The sequence below is a fragment of the Alnus glutinosa genome, chromosome 1 (genome assembly GCF_958979055.1).
Source record: "Alnus glutinosa chromosome 1, dhAlnGlut1.1, whole genome shotgun sequence".
In the NCBI taxonomy this organism is placed as follows: Eukaryota; Viridiplantae; Streptophyta; class Magnoliopsida; order Fagales; family Betulaceae; genus Alnus; species Alnus glutinosa.
In genome coordinates, this window is record NC_084886.1 from 32,875,628 (window position 1) to 32,887,751 (window position 12,124).

Genomic DNA, 12,124 nt, shown 5'->3' on the forward strand with positions numbered 1-12,124 from the left:
ATAGAATAAGATTGATTTAATAAAATAGAATAGAATAACAAACTACCTTAACTCAGCTCATATCACTAATAGATGTTTGAGCTCCGATTTATCTTGTCATTTTTTAAAACTATTAAACAACAAACTTTTTAAATTTTTTTCTACTTTAAATAAATACTATTTTTTATTGATTAAGTTAACCGTCAAAAGCTTGTGGCAGTTTTTGTGGATTTTGTTAAAATTTTAGAGAAAATCAAATATTAAAGAGCTCATTGTGAGAGCGTTTCTAGTAGCCTCACCAAAATAGTTTTTTAGCTATTTTGGTGAGCCAATTTGATGAAAATCCTGAAAAACTACTCCCAGCAGCCTCACCATTTTACCCAAAAAAATTTGATGACTGAAATTACGAACCAAATTTAGATGAGGCATTTTCACTCAACAACCCACTCACCAAATTTTGTTTCACCTTTCTCTCTAATATGAGTAGCACACTTTTTTCCTTTTTTCTCTCATTTTCTTCTCCCATCTCCCATCTCTCACACGATAATGTCCTTATTTTATGGATATGAATGATTTTTTGTAAAAAGATTATATAGAGAAAAAATAAATAAATATAAAAAAAAATTATTATTTAAATGGAATAGTGAATATTGACTAGTTAAAATGGTGAGGCTGCTGGGAAAATTTTAATAAAGTGGCTCACCAAAATAGAAAAAAGTGTTTTTTAGTTATTTTGGTGAGTAAAATTTGGTGAGACTAGTAAGAACGCCTCACAACAGAATTGGAATAATCTTCAAACGCTCTGTAACAGTTATTTTCCGAGAGTGCAAAGGGAAAAAAGTTTTGTTTTGTTGAAGAGGGGTGAAGCACTATGTTTCCCTCCTCCCACGGTGTTGTGTTTGTTTTTTTAGAAATTAGTATGGAGTTTTCTTCTCTTAGGGCACTGTAGTCCTCTTGGAGGAGAATGTAGTTTTTGTGTCGTCCTGTTCTAGGATGGAGATGTAGATTTCTTTCTTTGTAGTTCGTTTTTGTTCTAGGATGACTGTTTTCATGATCTTGAGCGAAATTGTTTTTGTTCCAGTGTGGTGTAATGTGATTCATCATGGTGTTGTGGGTTGTTTGGGCACCGGTACATTCGCCAGGGAGAGCATTCATAACTGCAATTTGGCCTCTTGGCTTCGTGTATCTCCTATATTCTTGGGCGCTGGCAATGAATCATTTACGTGAATCCTCTGAGGTTTTTGCTCCTTTTGTCGTATGTGAGGCTAAGGAGACTTATTGGAGTCAAGGCGAAAGTGGCAGGCCAGCAGGAGACTTTGGCTGAGAGTGTAACTCTCACATCCCAATCTTGGTTTTACGTGGATCTGCTGGTTTGTTTGTTTCATCCAATTGGGACTCCAGTGGAAGAAGCAAGATGCCATGCGACGGAGGCTAGGCTTCAAGGTGATGACAGAATGGGGAAGGGTGATGACAGCATGGGGGTTTTAGGCGTTAGGGGGTTTTTCTCGTGTCTTTCAGCGTGGTGGATGATTTCCTGCAGGGGCCACTCGTATACAAGATGATGTCCTCATCCAGTCCGTGGAGCAGTTTGCATATCTGCAACTGTTGGAGCCGTTCATGGAGCACTTTTCGTGGAGCAGTTAGCCTATTGGCAATTGCAGGAGCAGTTCGTGCAGGATGATGTGCGGTTAAGTTCCTCTCACCATCCGAAAATGGGGGAATTTTCAGGGTTTAGGTGTTTTTTCCTTTCAAGGCGCACTTTCTACGGGAGTTTTTGAAGGGAGCCCGATTTTTCTGCATCAACCGTTTATGATGGATCTTAGTTTTATTTGTTTTTTGTAGTCCTCTTACAGCTTGCTTTGCTTTTAAGATCAAATCTAGTATGTAAAAGCTCTTTTTTAGCTCAAAATGTGTGTCTTCTCCTAGATCAAGTAAAGGTTTATGTCACGTTGAGGCACCATTATGTTGTCTAGGTAGAATTTGTAGTTGATGTGGTTTGTAATGGTTTTAGTTTGACTTTACCTAGGTGGAGAAACTTTACTCATGTGCCTCTAACTTGGTTTATCAGATAATCTTTATAACCCTGGACATTTGACCTTTTGGTCTCCTTTATATATATTGGAAGGAACTTTAAATCAAAAAAAAAAAAAAACTCCTGAAAAGGGGGGAGTAAAATACAGAGATAGAAGAGAAAATTGCGTAGCATATACCTATTACCATGACTACGGGTGCGCTGGCATTGTAAATTTGTAGACATAAAATACAATTTAAAACCAAATCGCAAAAAATTGATCTTTTGGGATTGAGTTTTTAAAAAATTGCAATTGAAAACGTAAAAAATTTGTGTTTTCAAATCGCATGCAATGGGTGCTTTTTTTAAAACGCACAAATTTTAAAGGCTAAGTTGCAATTTTAAAGGCCAAACTGAAAACAAAAAAAAAAAAAAACATTTTTTGAAATCGCAAATCTACGATGACCCTATAGAGGTTGAAGTTGACAAGTTTGGAATGCCTAATAAGGCATGTGCAAGATATATTGAAAGCATTCAAAATTGGGAAGATACAAAATATTTGTCAAGAATACCAAATAGGGAGAATATTGAATATATGAAAAGAACATAAAATGATTACCATAATTGTGGTATGTAAGCAAGCCGTAGGTATCATGGTTCCTGGAGACCTTTCGTAGTATAAGCCTTGGAGCACGTGGCATCATTATGTTGGAAGGGCCTCCTGACAATAGGGCTTTGGACCGTTTTCCAAGGACCAGGGGCACATCAATTGGTATTGGGTCTTTCCTTCAAGTGGGCCTGTATCGGTTGGAGGCCAGGTGGCCCTTTGGTAAATCAGTCCACCTATTGCCCCTCAATTCCCATGTTCGGTGTGTGGCTTGATCCGAGCTACGGGAATTCTAAGAGCATCATTATCAAGCTCTCCAAATTTTTCTCCAAATTTAAGCCAAACAATCTACTTTTCTTATTTTATCCATCACTTTTAAAGTAGCTTCTACATCAAACTCTCCAAATATTTCTCTATTTTAACTATATATTATTTTTTATTAGTTTTGAGAATAACTACTTTAACTAACTACTTTCATGAACATCAAAATTGCACTAACAACTAGCCAACTCTCTTAATCCAACTTTTGCCCCTTCTTTCTTTGCAAGTGCATTGATTAGAGTAGACTTGCCAGCATTCTGAGCCCCAATTACCCACACATTCCCTCGAGGACCAGCTAATTCCTTGACGAAGGACAACAGATTCTTCACACCCAAATCCTTCCGGGAACTAACCAAATAAACCCCACTGATCTTTGGGGCACCTCCAGCCTTAGCATGATGCCGAACCCATCTATCTAACTTAGCAGGTGGAATTTGCGATGGCAGGAGATCCACCTTTGTAGCCACAAGAACAAGCTTTGGTAACCTTTTGCCAAGCTTCAGGTCATCCCTGGCTCTTTCCAATGCCTTAAACAACGATTTTGCTGCCCGTTTCGCGAAAGAGCCATCAAAATCAACACAATCAACAACCATAACCACAACAATAGTGCTGGCATCCCCAGTGGGTTTCATCAACCGGGTAGCGATCAACCTATCAAAATCAAAATCTGGTATCAAGTTTTCAGCCGTTTGGTTCTTCACCTGCCCATAATTCCTCAGTGAATGACACCGAGCACACACACTGTTACCTCTTCTTTCTCTTTCTGAGCCTCCCTAGCCATCTTCTTCTTCTCCGCTTTCGGCACCTTATTCTTCTTCACCTTCTCAATTGTGTCCTCATTAATATTACCATAACCAACCCCCGCCGGGGCAAATCCATCCAAATCCAGCTTTTCCTCATCCTCTTCCTCCATTAACTTAGCTTCCAATTCATTAGAATCCCAATCAAACTAATCCCCAATTTCTAAATCATCTTCCCCCTCATCACTCTCATCAAGTTCACCCTCAATGCCATTCACAAACCCCTTAACTGTATGGACATCAAATTTTCCTACAAAAAAAAACAATCCCATCACAATCAGCCAAACACCAACACAGTACCACCCAATTTGTAGAAGTGGAAAGAGACAGAATCAAACTTACAAATCAAAAATTATGACCAAAACCCCAAAATTATCACCTACCCACTTTTAAGTTCCACAAATTAGCCCAAATCCCACCAGACCCATGAATTTTTTTTCCAGTAAAATCCCCAATTTCCTTTCCACCAAGTCTCGATTCTTCCAAAAAATGAACACCCCACAAACAAAATCATCCAAAACCACGAAACTCCCAATCGAAACTACTTATTCTTCACCAAATTTTTTATGCTGCTTTTAATTTTTCTTTCCTTATTTTTTCAATAAACAGACACACAAAACCTTCTGCCTCCATCAGAGAGAGGAACTAGAGGTAGAGGAACAGAGAGAGCAACTTTACCTTGTGATCTGACTCGGAGGCGAACGCAGAGGAGAGGAGGAGGAAGAGGAAGGTGAGGAGGGGGAGGGATCAGATGGTAGAGGACATGGAGACCACCGACGAACGTTCGGATCTATACTGTCCATATCCAGATTTTCAAAAGGTCCTCTTAGACTTTCTTTGAGCAAATGGGGAGAAAGTGAAGACGGAAGGCACTTGAGAGAAATGAAAGGGAAGACAGAAGGCAAGGAAAAGTGCGGGAAGCAGAATAAAATGATATTTTTTATTGAATGGCGTAAGAGTTGTGAGGGTTAAATTTAGAGAGGTTTTCTGACATGAGGTAGTTTGGAGAAAGAATAGAGAGTTCAATACAGAGGTATTTTTGACAACTTTTTCTAATATTTGGTGAAAAGTTCAAATTAGAGAGTTCAATACTGATGCTCTAATAGGTTTTTTGCTTCATCAAATTCTTTTTAACTCTCTCTTCATTTGAGGTAGTCTTTTGGACAAGTTTAGGAAGCATATCATAATATGTCAAGTGTGACCGATATTCGAGGCTTGTGAGTAGTAGTAGCGCATTGATTGTGCTTGTCAGTTTTTTTTTTTTTTGTTCTCGAGGCAGGCATCAATGATTAATGTGTGCATTTTTTTATTTTTTTTTTTTGAAGGAAAGTTGAACTTTCATTGATATAATCAACCATTACAACAAACATTTCAGACTACATACATTCCAGCAATCATCCACCCGAGGTGTACAAGCAATTTGAGTCAGACTCAAATAAATACAGACAGTTGCAACTAAAAAAAATCCAACCAACAGAATGGTGCCTCTGCGTTGACATACACCTTTACTTGAACAAGGAATCGGTCACACAAACTGGGCAAAAGCCAAAGATTGAATTAGTACACGCACAATGCAAACTGTCAGAGAAACCCATAACTAAATTAAAACACAGGAGAGCTCAAAGGGGAATCTGTCTTCCGGGAGAGCCACCGTCAGTGGCGGCGCGTGTAACACACGCGCCGGCGCCAGAGCATCCCCTCAACCCCCAAACACCGAAAAACCTCCGATCGCCACTAGCCCCACCATACACGCCGAAAAAACACACGGATTGAAGCCCCACGCGCGCCCAAATCAGAAAGAAAGCACTGGCGCGTGAAGCCCACGTACCGACCACCGAGAAACCCCACGGCCGTGAAGAGCGGCAGAAGCACCGGAGACTGACGGCGAAAGAGGCTAGAAGGCGCGTGTTCACCAGAAGACGACGGAGAAACGTAGATCTAGCCACCAAAATCCGACCATAAGAAAAGCGATACCACTGAAACTCCGCCGTCGAACACACCGAGATCAACCACGCCCCTCCGACATCCTCCACAGAGAACTCTCTTGCCACCACAAACTAAAACTAGACAAAACAAATAAACTCCTCCGGATCAACACCGAGGAGACAAAACTTCCACACCCCTAAAGGGTGGGAGACTAAAACAAACACTCAAAAAACCAAAGAAACCAAAGGAGGAGGGAGGCGTGAAGCCCCCCTCCCCCACCACAAACAGCCAAAGACGCTTCTCTCTCTCTAGAAAGTCGGGAGCTTCTCTCTCTAACCTAGGACAAAGCCTATGTGTGCACTTATTGAATTTATCTACTTGTTTCAAGTCCCAAAAGTAGTGGCAATGATTGACAAGTTGAGGGACGTGCGTGCATTTAATGCAGAGTACAATGCATGCGTCCCCTAAACCTTTTCCCTTATGCCACGTGGTGAAAGGTGTTAGAGCACTAGCAGCAGATTCCCAACCATTTTCCCTATGTTTAGGGAACAAAACTACTTTTTGTTTCCCTATAAAAAAATACCCCACAATAGATTCTCTTACCTTTCCCTATATCAATTAAATATTATTTTTTTACTCTTATTTTATTCTTTTTCTTTCTTTCCTACTTTTTCTCTCTTCCCTATATCAATTAATTATACTTCTTTTATATTAAAATAATACATAGGGAATGAATAGTAGACATGTATACATTGGGAATCACTATTCATTCCCAACCCCCTCATCTAAATATAGGGCATCTGCTGTGGGAGGTTTTTTTTTATGTTTTTCATGAAATTTTCCCTAAATATAGGGAAGGGAACCAATATAGGGTAGAGAAATGATCCCTACACTCATTTCTCACAACAGCCCCACAACAAGCTGACGTGGCTGTTAATATTTTATTATTTTTTTACAAAAAGAAATGAAAACAAAACAAAAAAATAATAAAATATTACCAGCCACGTCAGCTTGTTGTGGAGCTGTTGTAAGAAATGAGTGTAGGAATCATTTCTCTATAGGGTAACTGCTACTAGTGCTCTTATGCAGGCGAGAGGTTTTGAATTTTGAAAGGTGTACGTCATACCTATAGAAGGGGCCTTTTTTCTCAAAATTCAATTTAACTTCTTTTTTCCTACCTTCTTCGTGCTTTAACCTTGGGCTTTCCTTCGTGCATGTGTTGTTTGAGCTCCCTTTTCATCGACCTACTCATTGCTTCTGCGAGATCCCTACTCCAATGTATGTTATAGTGTCATCATTGCTTCATGGCGCTTGAAGGAGTAACACTCTGCATTAAAAATCATAGATTAAAATGCGAAATGAAGTGTAATGTTGATAAATCCAATGAAAATACATGGTAACTACAGACAACTTATTAGGATAATGCTTATGGGATCAATTATGGTGCAAAGGTCAAGGTAGGATTCTTAAAGGGCATGAAAACACTAGTAACACCATCTCAAGAGGAAAAGCATTAGATTATGCTCAAAAATATTGAAATGGTTACCATGATTTGTATCTCCAAAAGTGCTTTCTGTAATGAGGTTGCACGCATAATTCCGAGACCTGTAGCAAAAGTTATTTCTGCTTTACTAAACACTGTATGATGCGGTCAAACTTCAAAAAAGTCATCCTCGAATGTTCGACAGGAAACATGGAAACATTCGATCTTGCCTCATACTCGAAAATATCAGATTTATGGGCTATTTAAAGGTTGTTTTGGGGCTAAGGTTTCATTGTATGCACCCCCAACGCTCATACACTACCTAGCAGTCTTTAGAGAGAGAAAGAGATAAATGAAAGAGAATATAAGTTTTTTTTATAGGAGATTAAGAGAATGAAGTGTGCTTAGAGCAAGCTTCAAGGGTATGATTCTAACACTCTCCTCTTTAAGTTTTTTGAAGTTTTATATGATTATTGGTACATAAATTCACTATTTTGAGATTGGTGTAATATGGGTATGTATTTGGTAAATGGATTTATTGTTTAAGGTTTCTAGGATGAATGTTAGAAGTTTGATTTTGATTATTGAATGGATAGGTTATAGTTTTGCTAAGCATGTGATATCTCATTGTTTTATTATGGTTAACTTATTATTTAGAGAGACTAAATGTAGATCCATGTGTTTTAGAGATGTATTATGGTAAATGTGTTGTTGGTTTGGATGTGGATTAGAAATGTTGGAACCTTGATGTATGGACCATGTATTAAGGACTAGGTTATGCTTAGAATAGTGTTAGGAGTTAGACTAGGACCTTGGATCGTGTTAGAATGGGATACGTTAGGACCTTTTTAGAAAATAAGGGTTCTACCAAAATATCGAATGTTCGATCCCAAGCATCGAACAATTGATAGCTCCAACGAACGATCGATGATTGGGCAAAAAAGAGTCTATTTTACCCATATTTGGGGTTTAGGTACTAAGGTAGGGTTTTTAGATGAGACCTTTCTAATTAAGGAAATTAGATGATAGGACTGTACGGTTGTGTGTAAAGAGTACTTCAAGAGTATTTTCAATGGATCAAACGCAATATGACGATACGCAACAGTAAGAACCGAAATAAGAGTTTAAGCAACCGAGGTAAGAAAGCTATCACTGTGCTAGTATTTTTTTTATAAATATTGATCAGGTGCATATTATGTACAATAATATGCAAGGTTTTCAAAAGAAAAGCCCAAGTTATCTTTTTAGCATTATAAAAAGTATGAAAATATTTTTATGCATGAAATGTGTGACGTGGATTACTTTTATAAATATTGTCTTAAATGATGCATGCAATATTTTAAAGACTTGTTTATTTTGCATATATGAAATGAAATGCTTATATGGTTGATGTGTGTTTTAAAGAGTACTCGCAAGCGCACGAATCGTTTGCAATATAGTGTGTGCAAGTGCGAGGTCGAATCTACAGGAAAATGGTCAAATGTTGGTGTCTTGTTTAATCAACTTCATTTTAACCTAGTTCCAAAGGTTTGAGGATTGATTCAAGAGTAAAAGACTAAACAAAAGAGATAAAATGAAATATGCAAATTAAAAGGAACTAAGGCTAAGGAATCCACCCAACCAAATCCAACAACTCACACTTTTGGTTTCCACTTGAACACCCAAAGATCATTAAGCTTAGGGTGTCATTCAAGTTTCTCAACCATAAACCCTAGAACCATTAAATGAATCCAACACAAAGACAAATCACAAAGAGTACCAATTTGAAATCAAATCATCCAATGTATCATTCAATCACAATGGATATCATCATTCAAACCGATAAAACAATGTATCCATCGGTTGAAACACATCAAATGTCATATTTTCACCACTAACCACATTCATTGCAAAAGATAAAGCATTAAATGAATGGAACTTGAACAACAAATATGATATATCATTAAATATGCAAGTGGTACAGCAAGAGTGTGAGTGTCATCAGTGGAAAGGTTTCATCCTCAACCTTAGTTGAGGTTACTAGCCTTCCATGACTAAGAACACTACAAGAAAATGAAGAACAACCATGGAAATAAAAGAAAAGCTTTACAAAGAGGAAGTGTCTGAGAACAAAAGCTATTGAAATACACTACAAAATGCACAAAATTAAACCTATCTACTGTTCTTTACTCTCTCAACAAGGAGGCATGGCTATGGCTTTTATAGAAGAAAACTAGGGCTAGAAACCCATGTAAAATGACTCATCTACCCTCCTCTAGGGTTCCTCTCTTGCTAGAGACAACCAAGAACACGAAACCAGCGTGTTCTGCTGCGAAAATCAGAGGGAGAGCTGCTTTTTGGCTTCTGATTGGGTGTTCTGGAGCGCTCTGCAAAAGCAGGTTCTGGAAAATTTCGATCGATCGACTTTTATTTAGATCGATCGACTTCGGGCAAAGTTTCTCGATCGACTTTTAAGTTCGATCGATCGACTTTTCAGGACCTCCGAATTTCCAGTCATTTCCTTATGAAATTTGTCATTCCTCTCTTATTGTCCTACAGAAAGAGAAAACACAAAAACTAACCAAAACATTAGAAAATAACAAGGCTAAAGGTCTAACTAGTGCAAATCAAGGGGTCCAAATACACAATATTTGGCACTCATCAATGGTAATGTGTAAAATGTTATGGAAAAGAGATGAAATGTGAAACAGAATAATGAATGGTGACACCAGCACCATGTTAGTGTGTGTGTGGGCGCGTGCTCGTGCATGAGTGTGTGTGTGTGTGTGTGTGTGTGTGTGTAATTAATAACTTTAAGGCAGTGCAACACATCCTTAGTTAGGGTGTGGCCACACATTAGCCCTAAGTAAAGGGGGCTTGGTTTGTAGGATTCCACAGAAAAGGGTTGAATGAAACAAGAAAGGTGATGTGCAGGACAAGTACAACCATACTCTGGGGGTTATACACTACTAGTAAAGTTTGAATGGATACTCTATGAATGAAATGATGCTACTTACAAAGCAAACGTTTACAATATGTATATGTATAGCATGACATACACATACTATTTGATAATTTTTACATATCATTAGCAACTTCCATTGGACATAATTTTATGAGTCTAATCCTCATCAGTTTAAGCCAACAAAAAAACTATAATTATTATAATGTCCAAGAAGTTAATTAGACATTAAGAACAAGAATTAAGCTAATTAAGTAAGAGATTAGGAAGAAATGTGCGAAACACACTTAGAAAATACTTAGAATGAATTTTCTGTGTAGTGTGTCCGGACGGGCTAAGCGTGTGTTTGGACGGGCTTGGCAGAAAGTCAATGTCCGCAACTATGTCCGGACGGGCTTGCAGATGGGACTTCCAAAAAGTCTCAAATCCTTTACGTGTCCGGACGGGCTGAACTTGTGTCCGGGCGAGACTCTCAAAAAGTTCCCATCTATGACTCTTTAAACTTGTGTCCGGACAGGCTTGTATTAAAATTTATGAGTGACGATTTCAGCTCATTTTTTTGGATTCTTCTCCTCTCTCACACGATTTTCTCTCAACATTTTAGGGTTTTGACTATCTAACCTAAGAAAATTTTATGGGTTAGTATTATTTGTTAGTGGATTGTCAAATGGAACCCTAAAAAATTTATGGGTTTTCCATGGGTTTAGCCCTTGAGCAACTCAAGAGCTAGTTGTGAGTTTAGAGTTAGAAAATGTTAATGTGTCATGCAATGTGTTTATGCAAAAATACATAGCAAGGCTTGGTTGAGTATTTATCTTTAAGCCTTATGCCGAGCAGCTAAAGTGAGTATTTTACTCACTAAGAACTTGTTATGTTTTCATGATAAGAAATTTATATGATTTGATTGTGGAGCCAATATTATTTTAGATGAATATATGTGCTTGTGAATACTTTCAATATCTTAAAGAATGATGAGGAGTATTGTAGAGATGTTTTATATGCTTTGAGATATGATTATGAAATGATGTTGAAATATGTTTTCATGATATGTTTTGATGAACATTAAGTGAAGTTGAGTTTTCATGACGGGATGAAAAGAAAGAACATGATGCTATTGAACAAGAAATGATTTGCATGTGTGATAACATGGACACAAAGCATAGATAGTGTTAATGCCCTAGCATAACGAAATCATGTACGCTGAATGAACCTTTCGAGTTGATGCCTGACGGGTGAAACAAGTGTAAGACCAGAGTTAATGTTCCTGGCAATAGAAACAATAAGACTAGCGAGTTAATGCTCCTAGCACCAGTGAGTTGATGCTCTTGGAGACAGTAAGACTAGTGAGTTGATGCTCATAGCTTCAGATCAGTAAGATCAGTGAGTTGATGCTCTGACTTCATAAACAAGTCCTAAAGGTTGATGCTTGTAGGCCCAGTGAGTTGATGTTCCTGGTTACAAAAACAAGAAAACAAGAGCATGCATAGTATAGTGATGTGTGACATGTTTTATGATGATTTTCATGACTAGATGCATCAATATGCCTACGAGTTTGAATGAGACAAAACGTATGTATATAGTTACAGCTAGATTGCATAAAAGGTTTGATATGGTATTTAGTGCTAGACGTATTAATATGCATATTAGTCTTAATGAGAAAGAACATATGGATATTTCTATTCGAGTAGTTTTGCATATGATTTAAGTGATGTCAGGATTGGAGATGCTAGAATACTTATATTCTCCGTAGTTGTAGAATACTTGTATATTTATATGACCAGAATTGATGTCAAATATTTGCATGCTTAGAGATACATGTATGCTTGTGTTTCCCCGAAGTTGTGGAATGCCTGTATACAAGTATAGCTAAGTCACCTGATATATATATGTATGTGTGTATGATATAATAAGAACTCCACCAGTTTATGTGTACCAGTGTTTAGTCTTATCAGCTACAATATATTTTTTAAAATAAAAGCATCATGTTGATCATAACTGTTATTGTAAGCATGCAGTAGAAATAAAAGAGTTGGCTCATTGTGAAAATCAGTGTGTA

The 12,124-nt window shown here is 37.7% G+C and overlaps 1 protein-coding gene across 1 annotated transcript; it reads right to left on the reverse strand.

Annotated features, from left to right (window-relative positions):
* Positions 1–3,026: 3,026 nt before the first annotated feature.
* Positions 3,027–4,603, reverse strand: LOC133858798 (GTP-binding protein BRASSINAZOLE INSENSITIVE PALE GREEN 2, chloroplastic-like). The gene is made up of 2 exons (XM_062294254.1): positions 4,397–4,603; positions 3,027–3,968 (listed from the first exon to the last, which is right to left on the reverse strand). Exon 2 carries the CDS (start codon positions 3,548–3,550, stop codon positions 3,092–3,094), a length of 459 nt encoding a protein of 152 aa, XP_062150238.1. The 5' UTR covers positions 3,551–3,968; positions 4,397–4,603; the 3' UTR covers positions 3,027–3,091.
* Between the last annotated feature and the right edge of the window lie 7,521 nt (positions 4,604–12,124).